Below are 14,876 nucleotides of genomic sequence, written 5' to 3'. Positions count from 1 at the left end.
CTACTAGTAAATATTCTTATTTGAGTTCAGTGCTAGCATAAGAAGAAGCTGGAAATTATAATGTAGAAAATTGTTGGTTTTTATTGGTACCTCTTTAAACCTAGAATAGCTTTGATAGATATGACCACCATCTTTTTTCCTTATTTATTGATAATTATTCTCTTTAATTATTTTCATAAAAGATAGCTAGAGGAAAAACTACCTTTGGGATGAGTATATTCTAGTGTGGAGGTCTCAACCAAGAGTGCGTTGGCATACCCATTACCAATAAAAGTTAAGAAAAAAGGGTTTTCTTTGGGTATAAATACCCAGTAGTGGAATTACTGGGTCATATGGTAGTTCTGTTTTTAATTTTTTTGCTGGACCTCCATACTGTTTCCAAGGTATCAATTTACATTTCCACTGACAGTTGATGAGGGTTCCTTTTTCTCCACATCCTCATCAATACCTCTTGTTTCTTAGGTTGTTGATTTAGCCATTCTGACAGGTATAAGGTAGTATGTCATCATGGTTTGATTTTCATTTCCCTGGTCATGAGTGATGTTGAGCATCTTTTCAGTGTCTGCTGGTAAAATGAAATTCAAAGAAATTTGAAGAAAAGCTAATTCAAAACAATATATGCATCCCTATGTTTATTATACTAGTATTTACAAAGCCAAGATATGGCTGCAACCTAAGTGTCCATGGATAGATAAAGGATAAAGAAGATGTGGATATGTATATATAGAGTGCTGTATTACTCAGCCACCAAAAAGAATGAGATCACGCCATTTGTGAGAACACAGTGGACCTAGAGGGTGTTACGTTAAGTGAAATAACTTAGAGAAAGATACCATATGATTTCATTTATATGTAGAATCTGAAAAGCAGAGCAAATGAATAAACAAAAAACCAGACTCTTAAATACAGAGAACAAACTGGTGATTGTCAGGGGATTGAGAGGGTGGCCAAATAGGTGAAGGGGATTAAGAGGCACAAACTTGCAGTTATAAAATAGATAAGTCATGGAGATGAAAAGCCCAGTATGGAGAATATAGTCAATAATATTGTAATAATATATGGTGACAGATACTGACTATACTTAGAGTGGTGAGCATGAGAACTGTCAGATCATTATGTTGTACACCTGAAACTGTTACAACATTGTGTGTCAAGTAGACTTTAATAAAAATAAATAAATAAAAAGAAAAATGAATTATCTAGTAAGGAGATGAAGAGACTTTCATAGCATTTTTTTCTTCCCTATCTCCTTTTAGTAATGAGTATATTGATCTTTTATAAACAAGAGTATATGGAAGGAGTAAAAATATTAGGGATAATGTCATTGTACCTATTACAAAGCCTAAATAACCCTTGGCTCAAAGTTCAGTTACTGATTATTTTAGAGTCAAGCAGAGAGTTATCTGTTCTGTTCAAATCTTTTGGTAATCACTTTGTTCTTTTTCTCCCTATCTCCTTGCTCACAAATGCTAGCATATACTTACAGTGACCCCTTTTTATAAGGCAAAGCCTTTTGCTTTCAATCTGACCAAAACTTAAATGCCCACATGACCTCCCCATATCTTTTTTTTTTAATAGTTTAATTTCAGAATATTTGGAGGAAACGAGAGCTGTGTTAATAAACATAGCATTATTTCTATAAAACCAGGTAAAAATAAAATGGATTATTGTCTCATAAGAAATGATGTGATTAACTAGGTGAACTATATTAGATTTTCTGCTTTTCTGAATTATGAAGAAATTTAAATGCCAGGAATATGGCTTGTGATAAAACCTAATTTTAAAGTACCTGAGAATAAAATTCAGGATTCTAATTTGAAAATACTCTAATATGGCCTAAGTGACTTAAGAAGTAATCTCACTTTAGGGTTTTAAAGATTAAGGAGAGGGAATGGAAAGAACATTATGGAACCAGATGTGCCTAGCACATACTCAGTGTGAATAATTTTATCATTACAACACCCTTGCAGAGGAGGGATTTTGTCTTTTTTTTTTTTTTCTTTGTTTACCTTAAGTGCTGGCTTTATTCAGTTCTTTAACCTATTTTTAAAATTCAAGTATAATTAACATACAGTGTTAGGTTAGTTTCAGGTGTATGATAGAATGATTCAGCAGTTCTCTGTGTTTCTTAGTGCTCATGAAGATAAGTGTACTCTTGACCCTCTTCACCTATTTCACCCATCCCTCTGCCCACCTCCCCTATGGCAACCACCAGTCTGTTCCCTAAGAGAGGAGGGATTTAGTCTTATGTTGACAGATGAGGAACCAGCTTTGTGGGGGTTGGATAATTTTACCAAAGACAATACAGTTGGTAAATAACTAGAACTGAGATTTTAAACTGAGGTATAAAGTCCACATTCTTTCCACGACATTATGATGCCTTCCATAAGTTATGTTAAAGGGTAACATATATCTAGGTACAAGTGACCCTTGGAAGTTCAGAAGCAATGGCATCTAAAAATCTTTATTATCAGCCCCATAGCGCAGTTGTCAGCAGTTAGAAGAACATACCATCTAATAAGAATAAATGAATATTACAGTGAGGTTAATAATTATAATAGGGTGGGAGTTTAGAAAGGTATAAAACATTTGAAGATTTATAGAAATGAATGTTCTTGTAAGTTTTAAAAACTGGATTTCAGTAGTTACTGAAATCCTGTATTTATATTTAATTGAAACAAAAATTAGTTCCCAGTTGATATTTATAAAATCATGTAACTTTTTTTCCTTTGAGGTCCCACTAGTAGGGATAGAAGCTCCCCTCCCCCAGGATACATTCCAGATGAATTACACCAGGTTGCCCGGAATGGGTCATTCACCAGTATCAACAGTGAAGGAGAATTCATTCCAGAGAGCATGGACCAAGTAAGCAAAAGTTGGATGTGGTTTGTCATTTCACTTAAAGGGATGTTGTCAGGATTTGTGTGGTTTGGCAGGTATCCTCTGTGTGTGTGTGTGTGTGTGTGTGTGTGTGTGTGTGTGTGTGAGAAAGAGAGAGAGAGAGACAGAGAGAGACAGAGAGACAGAGAGGGAGAGAGAGAGAGGGAGGGAGAGACCTCTTCTCCCATGTCTTCCTTAAGTGAACAAAATAGTAAAAGAATATAGGATAATGCCCACTAACTTACATGTGCCTGTGTGCATTCATGTATAAACAAAGCTGGAATAAAGCTGGTTTTCTTATTTTGCCCATCCATAAATAAATGAATGCATTTGTTTGTAATCCTGGGATTGACATTCAGATTTTTAATTAACATTTGAAACATATAGTGAAGGGTGCCTGGGTGGCTCAGTTAGTTAAGTGTCTGACTTCCAGCTCAGGTCACAATCTCACAGTTCATGAGTTCAAACCCTGTGTCAGGCTCTGTGCTGACAGCTCAGAGCCTGGATGGAGCCTGTTTCAGATTCTGTGTCTCCTTCTCTCTCTGTTCCTCCCCTGCTCATGCTCTGTCTCTCTCAAAAATAAACAAACATAAAAAAAATTTAAAAAGAAGAAAAGAAAGATATAGTGAAACTAAAGATATTTAACTTTGTGAAGCTGAGGTTTGTCAACTTTTTAAAACATTGTAAATGTTTTAATAATGTAGCAGCCACAATGTCATTATTCTCAATTTGAGTGGGGCTTTAGTCAGTGTTCAGTAAGCAAAATTATGTGAAATCTTTTAGCTTTTTTATTTATTTAGCTAATAATCTTATAGAGAAAATATTTTTCCCTTAGGATATTTTGAAGTTGTAGCCTACCTACAAGGGACCACTACATTTAAAATATTAAAAAGTTAGTAACTCTGGGGAGAGGTGACTGCTGTTGGATATGGGATCTTCTTGTGGGTACTGAAAGTGTTCTGCGATAGTGGTGAGGGTTGCACAACTCTCAGTATACTGAAAACCATTAAATTGTACACTTTTAATAGGTGAATTTTATGTTACATGAATTATATCTCAATAAAACTGTTTAAAAACCCAGTAACTTCTGGTTGTACACATTGAATCATGGAGGAACTCTTTATTTTTCTAGATGCTGGACCCATTGTCTTTAAGCAGCCCTGAAAATTCTGGCTCTGGAAGTTGTCCATCACTTGATAGTCCTCTGGATGGGTAATATGGATTGTAGTTTTTATTTTTTAATGTATGTGGGTACATATGCATATATATAGCATGTCAGAGGAATGTAATTGATACTCATCCATACTTAGGCCAAATGAATTTTTTCAGTTTGAACAAATCCCTTAACCTCATGGGGCTCAGTATCTTTATTGGGTAAAATGATACCTGATTATAATATTATCAGTATTTCTGCTTGCCAAAACTGTGTTTGAAGCTAAATGCAAACTTAGAATGTACATTTACTTACAAAACTATGTTGGTGAAACTTCTATCAAATTTCTCATTAATACCTTTGGTTTTGGAGGTTTCTTGAGTTGTTTTCACCTGTTTAGGATTATGTTCATTCTGGCACCAGGTTATAGATAGCTTACTTTTTTGGTAATTGTGGCCCAGAATGTTGGCTGTCATTTAAAATTTAAGTAGTGTACATTTCTTTTGTGTGAAATGGCTGTTCAGAAATACAAGCTGGGTGAAGTTGCAACTGTGGATTTTTAGTTACAAGTGCTCCTTCTCTTCTGGTCTCAATAAGAGTGTTCATATGTAGCAGGCAAAGTCATCCTGTAGCACATAGTCTGTAAAATCTTTACCTATTTGATCTCCTCTGGGATTTCTTTTTAGAAGCAAATTCTGAAAATAATAATGAATACTGTATGGAAATGCACATTTAATTTTCTTTTACCTGTATAAATAAAACCTTTGTGCCCATGTCTACCTCAAGATAGATATCTGAAACATTTAAGAAATTCAGGAAAATAGTAATGTGGAAGCTATATATTGAGCATTTAATATTTGAAAGACACTGTCCTAAGCAATATATGTACACACCATTGATGAGTTGGAAATTATCTCATTTTTATGGATGTGGAAAATCTCAGAAAGGTGATTTGCCAAGATTGCAATTGCTGATTAAATGGTAGAGCTATGATTAAAACACAGGTGTTTGCCAACATCTGTAATTTCAAAACTTACCATTTTTACTGCCATACCCTATAGGTTAATATATTTTTTAAATTTTTTTATGTTTATTTATTTCTGAGACAGAGACAGAGCATGAATGGGGGAGGGGCAGAGAGAGAGAGAGAGAGAGAGAGAGAGAGAGAGACAGAGACAGAATCCAAAGCAGGCTCCAGGCTCTGAGCTGTCAGCACAGAGCCTGATGCGGGGCTCAAACTCACAAACCATGAGATCATGACCTGAGCCGAAGTTGGTCGCTCAACTGACTGAGCCACCCAGGCTCCCCTATCGGTTAATTTTTAAAGCTAGGCTTTTGCCTCCCTGCACCAAGTAAGTGTTTAAAAAGAAGTCTCTCTTTTTCAGTTATGTTGACATTTCAGAGTGAGCTCCTTTATTCATACATTTATATATATATATATACACCTCATATATATGTATAATTTGCACACATACTTACAGATACTGATATTGCATAAAGATATTTTAAATGTCTTATTTACATACTTTCTCTTCATTTAACATGACATTTTCTGTTTTTAGAGAGAGCTATCCAAAATCACGAATGCCTAGGGCACAGAGCTACCCAGATAATCATCAGGAATTTTCAGGTTAGACTCTCCGTATTCTAAATGTTTAAATATTTGTGTCATTAAACAATGCTTTGGCTGGGAGGGAGAGGGGAGTTGTTTTTTTTTTAAATGAATAAAAATGTGTAAATGTGTTTTTTATTATTAGAGATATTTGACTTTTGTATAACACATAACTTTCTTATGTCTCAATAGACTATGACAACCCTATCTTTGAGAAATTTGGAAAAGGAGGCACATACCCAAGAAGGTATCATGTTTCATATCACCATCAAGACTATAATGATGGTAAGCTTCTGTAACTAGACTACAAGAACAGCTTGTTAAAAATCTCAAAAATAATCAAAATCAAAATCACATTTTTAAAATCTCATATTTAAACCATTAGAGATAATTTTTTTCCTGAATCACTTAGTTTTTCTGCTTAAAACCATTTTTGAAGGGCACCTGGGTGACTCAGTTGAGCAGCTGACTGGCTCAGGTCACGATCTCATGGTTCATGAGTTTGAGCCCCGCCTCAGGCTCTGTGCTGACAGCTCAGAGCCTAGAGACTGGATCCTGCTTTGGATTCTGTGTCTCCCTCTGTCTCTGCCCCTCCCCCATTCTGTCTCTCTGTCTCTCTGTCTCTCTTTCTCTGTCTCTCTCAAAATAAACATTAAAAAAACCCAATTTTTGGTTTTTTTCCCCCCAATACATGAAATTTATTGTCAAATTGGTTTCCATACAACACCCAGTGCTCATCCCAAAAGGTGCCCTCCTCAATACCCATCACCTACCCTCCCCTCCCTCCCACCCCCCCATCAACAAAAAAACCCCAATTTTTGAAAGAAATTAGGTAACTAAAACAATAACAGGTTTATGCCAGCTTACCACATAGTACTTATCTTTCCCTTAAAAGAAAAACTGTAATTAAAAAATGATATTGGGGGTGCCTGGGTGGCTCAGTTGGTTAAGCGTCCGACTCTCTTAGTTTCGGCTCAGGTCATGATCTCATGGTTTGTGGGATCAAGCCCTGTGTCAGGCTGCATGCTGACAGCACAGAGCCTGCTTGGGATTGTCTCTCCCTCTCTCTGCCCCTCCCCCACTCATACATGCACACATACTATGTCAAAATAAATAAACTTAGAAAAAATTGATATTAACTAGAAAATTATTCCTCGATGATGGAATTCATACTTGCATTGTCCTTTTCAAAGAAAAAAAATACTACTTCTAAATTTTCTAACTTTTGTTCTTATAATTGGAAATGAGAATAAAGTACGTTTTTTTTCTTTTTATCCAGAAATGAGAGAGTGCAGTGATTTTATGAATGTGGGGGGGGGGGGGTGTGTTTTTACAAAAGACATTGAATTTGTATTCAGATCCTGTTTTTGCCCCACTTTTCTCATTTCTGCTTTTTTCCCCCCCTTTTCTCTTGATTTTCATTTTTTACTTAATGATTCATTGTTCAAAAGGCTATTTCCTTAAACTTAAAAAAAAAAAAATACTACTCTTAAGTTTCAAACATGTAAACAAGGGGCACCTGGGTGGCTCAGTCAGTTAAGCATCTGACTTCAGCTGAGGTCATGATCTCCCAGTTCATGGGTTCGAGCTCCACATTGGGCTCTGTGCTGACTGCTTAGAGCCTTCAGAGCCTGGAGTCTGCTTTGGATTCTGTGTCTCCCTCTCTCTCTGCCCCTCCCCTGCTTGTGCGCGCGTGCTCGCTCTCTCTCTCTCTCTCTCTCTCTCTCCCCCCCCCCAAAAATAAACATTAAAAACAAAAGTTAAAAATGTAATCAAATAATCATTGCTATTTTAGTTTCTTAGCCTACTCACAGGACAGACTTCTATTCCTCATGTTACAAATTTTAAATACTTTGAATTACAGCATATGAATAAAAGTTGTAAGGTAATCCTGTTTTGATTTTGTAGGTCGTAAAACTTTTCCAAGAGCTAGAAGGACCCAGGGGACCAGCTTCCGGTCTCCTGTGAGTTTCAGTCCTACTGATCACTCTTTAAGCACTAGTAGTGGAAGCAGTATCTTTACCCCAGAATATGATGATAGTCGAGTAAGAAGAAGGGGAAGTGACATAGACAATCCTACTTTGACTGTAATGGACATCAGCCCACCCAGCCGTTGTAAGTAAAAGAAATTGGCACAGTGAATGTTTAGCAGAACCTTTGCAGAACTTTACAATATTTAAAGGAATAAATACCAAACGAGTCCTCAGGGTGAGACCCAACTTCCCAAAAAAAGGTATAAAGGGTATTTCTAAAAGTGGTTGGAATATAAGGTGTAACTACAGTGTTACTGCTAATTACTTTAGTTGATTCTTTCCTTCTCTCTAGTTAGTAAGATTGTTACCAGTCTGTCATTTATTCGTTCATTCCACATATCCTTGTTGAGTACCCAACTGAGATTCCAAATATGATCTCTAAAATGTAGTCTAATGGGGAGAATGTTGTGTGGAGAAATGATTATTGTATAGTACTTAATCTAGATCTTGAATGTGAGTAGGAATTCACTAGCTCGGAAGGTGATATGTGTAGGAGGTCATGGCATGCTCTGAGAATGGGGAATAGTTCATTTTTGGCTAAAGTGAAGGGTATCTTACTTGAAACAGTAGGAAAAGGACTAGAATGGTAACTAAGGCCAGATTGTGGAATATTTGGACTTTATCACATAAGCAGTGCATACCAAGATTTGTGCTCAAAGGTATTTATTGCAGCAGCATTTGAATATTTCACATTCATCCCTTTTGTTCTAGTGTTGTCATATTTTACTTTTACATCTGTGACTTTACACTACATTGTTGCTATTTGTCCTTTAGACAGCTATTGTTTTTGAATTGATAAAAAATAAGAGAAGAATATCTTTCATATATCCATCACTTTATTTCTGTAAATCCAGGATTTTGTAGACTGTAGGTTATGTAGATTCCAGATTCTGTTGGATATCATATTCCTTCTGCCTGAAGAATTGCTTTAAACCATTCTTGTAATGTAAGTCTGCTGGCAATGAATTCTTTCAGAGTTTGTTTGAAAAAGGTCTTTTCTCTCCTTTATTTCTGAGATATATATATATATGTATATATATATATATATATTTCTTTTTCTTTTTTTTTTTTTTTTTTTTTTGATACAGGATGCTGGACAGTTTTTTTCCTTTTAGCACTTTAAAGCTGTTTTTTTCCATTGTCTTCTGACTTGTATACTTATTGAAGGAAGGTCTGCTGTCCTTCTTATCTTTAATCTTCTGTAGTATTCCCACCCTTGCTCTTGCTCCAGCTGCTTGCTGCTCTCAGGATTTTCTCTTGTTAGAATGAGAGTGATACTCTCTCCAGCTTTCTACATCGTAAGCAGGTGGAAGACTAATTACAAATATTGCTGCAATAAAGCTTAGGAATGGTGCATTTGACAGTCCACAGTACCTTAGATTGAGTGAAAGATACTATTATATTTTTAATTGAGGGAAAAATAATCTGTTTGGAAAACATAAGGCATGGGGATATATGAACCTTGTTTGGGTTTACAATCTTAGAAAATTGAGGAGAAAAATTTTCAAAGATGATCATTATGAATTTGGATGATAATGATTTTCCCTTATATCCACACATACTCAATTAAGGATGTCACTAATGCAGTTTACTCATTTAGTCCTTAACCATTTGTGTGCCATCTGGGTATTCCATTTTAAGAAAATATTCTTTTTTAGCACCTCGTGCTCCAACCAACTGGAGATTGGGCAAACTTCTTGGCCAGGGAGCATTTGGCAGGGTCTACCTCTGTTATGATGTCGATACAGGAAGAGAATTGGCTGTTAAGCAAGTTCAGTTTGACCCTGATAGCCCTGAGACCAGCAAGGTAAGAATCACTGCAAGCTACTTTGTCACATTTATAAGAAGCATTTTTACTAAATAAATGTAACGCAATAGAATATTTTGTTTTCCCTTAATACAAATTATTTGTGAAACAAATCAATAATTTATCTGCTTTGTAGTGTGAATTTTTTTTCTCTTTAGTACTCAGTTATATTCCCGATCGGATTTAGTGTTGCTTTAGTATACCTTCAAGGTCTATTACTGTTTAGAGACTTTAAAATGTTTATTCCTTGGGAAGTAAAAATTTCAGAATGAAATCACCTTGATGGTCCATGAAGTTCGAATGTTTTGCTTTCACTAGCAATGCTGTAAAGACTTAACAGTGAGTTTTGTCTTTCAGGAAGTAAATGCACTTGAGTGTGAAATTCAGTTGTTGAAAAACTTGCTGCATGAGCGAATTGTTCAGTATTATGGCTGTTTGAGGGATCCCCAGGAAAAAACCCTTTCCATATTTATGGAATATATGCCAGGGGTAAGTTAGTACGTCTTTTGAAAATAAACATATTCTCTTTCAAGTCTTCAATGAGGAAAGAAAAACTAAAACTTTGATTATAATATGTTAAACTACTTTAGAAAATTTTGAAAGTTTTAAATTATTGCTGGGTAATGTAATTTTATTTTGTTTTCATTTATTAACTCATTTTTTTAGACAGTGTTGAGGTATACTAAAATAGGTTTACATGCCATAGCAGTCCACACTCAGATTTCCCTAAATGATCTTAAAATAACCATAATAGCTGGTTTATACAAACCAGGATCCAGCCCAGGACTGCACATTACATTGAACTGTTATGCCCCTTACTTCTTTTTTAATCTAGAACATTTTTACATGGCATAGGTTTGACAAAGAGACTAGGTGCTCTGTTGACAGCATCCGCATAGTGGTGTTTAATTTGTTCCTTTATCTTCTTATTTCCTGTAAGTTAGATTTAATATCTAAATTAGGTTTAAGATGTGGCATTTTTTATTAGAATGCATCATAGATGATACTGTGCATTTCATGTTGCATCCCATTAGGAGACCTACAATTTCTGGTTGTTCCTCTATTAATGATGCTAAGATTGAGTGTTAGATTAGGATGATTGACATCCATATTTCTCTGGTGTAAGATTTTGTTTATTCCTGAAGACCAGAAAGTAACCTGAGCTATTAGCAATGGTGCATAAGAATATCCAGTTCCTGGGGTGCCTGGGTGGTTCAGTCAGTTGACTGTCCAACTCTTGGTTTCAGCTCAGGTCATGATCTCACAATTGGTGAGTGCAAGTCTCATGTGGGGCTCCTCAGTGCCTGTGCAGAGCCTGCTTGGGGATTCTCTCTCTCTCTCCCTTTCTCTGTCCCTACCCCACTCGTGCTCATGTGCTCTCTCAAGATAAATAAACTAAAAAATAAAAATAAAAATAACATCCAGTTCCTTTTCAGTCATCTACCTAATGTTTTTAACATGGATTGGTAATCATTGCCTGAGTCAGTAGTTTCAATAGAAATTGCAAAATGTGACTTGCAAACTGTTATTCCTTGTATGTAATTTTTAATATTTGTAGGGTTGTAGGGCACATTTTAATATTAATGTTTTTCAAGATGGTGGTACATTTACTCTTTTAAAAATACATGCATTCAGGGCGCCTGGGTGGCTCAGTTAGTTCAGCGTCTGACTTTGGCTCAGGTAATGATCTCAGAGTTCATGGGTTTGAGCCCCGTGTTGGGCTCTGGGCTGACAGCTCAGAGCCTGGAACCTGCTTTGGATTCTGTATCTCCTTCTCTCTTTGCCCCTCCCCTGCTTGTGTTCTGTCTCTGTCTCTCTCAAAAATGAATAAATATTTAAAAAGTTTTTTTAAACACATGCTTTCGTGTACTTTAACAGGTAATATATATTAGGAAAAACATTTGATTTATGGGTCTCTAAGTGGATTGTTTATTAAAAGTGTATATGTTTAATGTACAAATTTACAGTTTGAGCTTATGGATCAGTAAAACTGTTGACCAGTATCTGATAGTAATGGTTTTAATCATCCTGTTTCACAAGAGCAGCAGTAAACTTTACTTTCTTATCATCATGAATAATTGTTTATAGAGACACTGTTGTTACTCATTGCTACTTTGTATTTTCAAAGATTCTGTTGATAGTATAAATTAGTTGGGTTTTTTTTTAGTTCCTTTGGAAAACAAATTGGTGGGATGTATTTAAATGCCATAGAAATCTTCAAGACTTTGAAGACTTTTGGACTGGTAATTTCACAGAAATTCATTCTACAGAAGTAATCCAAAAGAAGGAAAAAGTTGTGTATATTTATTTTAGTATTGTCTGTGATGGAAAATGAGTGCCCACGGTAGAATTAAATTACTATGGTGCTGTCAAGAGAATATGTTAAAATTGTGAAGGCTATGTTGCAAAGTTGGAGGAAGTACTTACAGTAAGAGAGAGAAAAAGAATATAAAATACTTTTTAATAATGATGATGGTGTTTTAAAAGTACCTGTATTTGGACAAGGATAGGAGAAACTTAAAAAATGAAAATGTGTCATGTTGGAATTGTGATAGATTTTTCTCTTTTATTCACATTTTGATTGCTGTTTGTATAATAAGTATTTAAATTGGAAATAGAAAATAATTCTGAATAAGCATGAATAGAGGTCCTGATTGTTGAAGATAAGATTAAATGGTTGGGGCTCTTGGGTGGCTCAGCTGGTTGAGCATCCGACTCTTGATTTCGGCTTAGGTCATGATCTTATGGTTCCTGAGCTTGAGCTCCAAGTCCGGCTCTGCACGACAGTGCAGACTCTCTGCCCCTCCCCAACACATGTGTTTGTGAGCACTCTCTCAGAATAGATAACTTTAAATTAACCATTTAATTGGCTGGGACTGATTTACATCGCAAGTGGAGACAGGTGATCCTTATATGTTTAGCAATCTTAAGACTAAACCAGGACCATTCAGGAAGAGGTGTTAGATTCTGCTTCTCATTAACTTCACTTGGTTTTGTAAGGGCAGCTGTCTCTTCAAAGTATAGGTTGTCAGTGAAATCATGTTACCAAATTAATCATAGTTCATCAGCAATCTTAAATGAATTACACATATGCCAAGCCCATGGCATATAATGGGCTCGACATATATGATTTTATTAGACTTAACTGAATCTCCAAGTTTGTGAAAGATGCTATATAATTCTCTCATCAAATTTGCCATGATGATCTCTTTGTGTCCTCAATTCACACTTTGCCAAGATTGTCATCCCATTTTTCAGTTTTCCCAAATGTAGCCTTCTGTTTCTTAGTTGATCTAGAACTGCTTTTGGAATAGAACCATAACTTTATTCTCAGTATCTGGACTAGCAGCTAGCAGTTGATTTCTCTGTTACACACACGTGCGTGCACACACACACACACACACACACACACACAGTTTTTAACTCACAGTACTTTGCAACTCATTCCATTTGTACACATCGAAGAAGATAACTGTGTTTTTGGTACACAGGAGTAAATAGACTACACTGATGGAGCTGTTAGCAGCTATAGGCTACTGGCCCAGCTGCCCAAGGCCCAGAAGAGCCTTAAGTCCGTCACTTGTTTGCAGCCTACAAGTGATTTGGGGGCTTATTATTTGGACAGCTCAGTTCTAGCTATGTTATTTTGGGTATTACTACAAGTAGAGACACAATAAGTAGACTGAACAAAAAGCCACGTTGACTTGTAGGTATAGGTACTTGGCTGCCTAAGGCTTTCCACAAATGTGTTTGCAAATTTGGGTCAGCAGAATTGCATCTTGCGGTCCCCCCAGATGTTGTTGATGAATAGTGGAAACAAGCAAATGGTTAAACCTGTAAAGTCTAAGAATCTATTTTCCTATGGCAAAGTATACCAATGGCCAAAACTCAAGGAAAGGCAGAAACATTTGGATATAGAATAGATTTTATCCTTCAAGAAATATTTTATTCCTATCTTTTAAAGTGGTGATTAGTCATCAAATTTGCACATTGGAATCAATCAGTAGGGAAGCTTTTTCAGAATTCAAGTGCCAGTGTCTCTCCTCAGTGATTCAGCATTCTCAGAAATGGCACCTCATCTTGCTTTAAAAAACATATAAGAAAATTTGAAATTCTTCTTTAGTATATTTTCACATATTTTGAACTAGAATGTTGAGTATGTATACAAAAGAAAAACTTACCCATTCTTTCTCCTGAGAAGTAAATTAGCAGCTATCAAACAAATAAGATTCAAGTAGAGCATATAGAAAAGAGCAAGTAAGAAAAACAAAAGTATATTCAGGGCAAAGAGTGCAAGATTTATTTATTTATTTATTTATTTATTTATTTATTTATTTATTTATTGTTTTTAATTTAGAGCATGATTGGGGGAGGAACAGAGAGAAAGGGAGAGAGAGAATCCCAAGAGGTTCTGCACAGTGAGTGCAGAGCCCAATGCAGGGCTCAATCCAGCAGACTGTGAGATCATGACCTGAGCTGAAATCAAGAGTCAGAAGCTTAACCAACTGAGTTAGCCAGGCACCCTGCCCTCCCAAAAAAGGAAGATTCTAAAAAACACAATTGCAAGAACAGTAGATCGTTAGAACCAACATAGTCATGGAAACAAGGGCATCAGTCAAAAAATACTGTTAAAAGGCTTCTTTCAGCTGTGACCATACTCTTCCAGGGTTTGAGTCAGGAAATGTAGTAGAATTTATGTTAATTAGTTGGCATATAATGTCCTTAATGTACTCTCCAACTAAGGCCTCCTAGTCATGAACTAAAGATCCTTTTAAAAATATTTAATAGTGGTTTTCATTTCAAACCATACCATAGTTTTTTTTGTTTTTTTGTTTTTTCCCCTTTTAGGGTTCAATTAAGGACCAACTAAAAGCATATGGAGCTCTTACTGAGAATGTGACTAGGAAATACACCCGTCAGATTCTGGAGGGTGTACACTATTTGCACAGTAATATGATTGTTCATAGAGATATCAAAGGTAAGTGATGAAGTATTTTTTAAGCATACAGTTATTTTTTTTTGTGAATCTAAATGAAACAGGTGATATGATTTAAGAAATTTAACATTTAAATTAATACGTCTACCTTTAAAATATCTTAGGAAAGCAATTCTGCTTTTTCACTGACTCTGTCGATATTCTGACCGATGTTCAGGTCTTCACAACTGGGTAGCTCATCTGTCATGGTTCCAGAATCAATAAAGTTCAAATGATCATAAAAATGAGACCTTTCATACAGAGGAACATACATATATAGAACATAGGCATTAGAGTATAGCAGTTGAGAGTAGGGGCTCTGACACCAGATGGCCTGGTGCAAATTTGGGCATCATTGTGACCTTGGTCAAGACATATAATCTCTCTGTGCCTTAGTTCCTCATTTTTAAGGAGGA

The 14,876-nt window shown here is 35.8% G+C and overlaps 1 protein-coding gene across 1 annotated transcript in view; it reads left to right on the top strand.

Annotated features, from left to right (window-relative positions):
• MAP3K2 (mitogen-activated protein kinase kinase kinase 2) overlaps positions 1 to 14,876 on the top strand; it is a 102,923-nt gene that overhangs the window by 72,146 nt on the left and 15,901 nt on the right. The window contains exons 8-15 of the mRNA XM_060624854.3: positions 2,735 to 2,865; positions 4,013 to 4,092; positions 5,596 to 5,663; positions 5,838 to 5,930; positions 7,554 to 7,760; positions 9,337 to 9,485; positions 9,843 to 9,974; positions 14,334 to 14,463. Of these exons, the coding sequence (XP_060480837.1) occupies positions 2,735 to 2,865; positions 4,013 to 4,092; positions 5,596 to 5,663; positions 5,838 to 5,930; positions 7,554 to 7,760; positions 9,337 to 9,485; positions 9,843 to 9,974; positions 14,334 to 14,463 (990 nt within the window). The remainder of the gene's footprint in view (positions 1 to 2,734; positions 2,866 to 4,012; positions 4,093 to 5,595; positions 5,664 to 5,837; positions 5,931 to 7,553; positions 7,761 to 9,336; positions 9,486 to 9,842; positions 9,975 to 14,333; positions 14,464 to 14,876) is intronic.

This window comes from Panthera onca, chromosome C1 (assembly GCF_046562875.1).
Source record: "Panthera onca isolate mPanOnc1 chromosome C1, mPanOnc1 haplotype 2, whole genome shotgun sequence".
Lineage (NCBI taxonomy): Eukaryota > Metazoa > Chordata > Mammalia > Carnivora > Felidae > Panthera > Panthera onca.
This window is presented reverse-complemented; position numbering and strand designations above follow the sequence as displayed.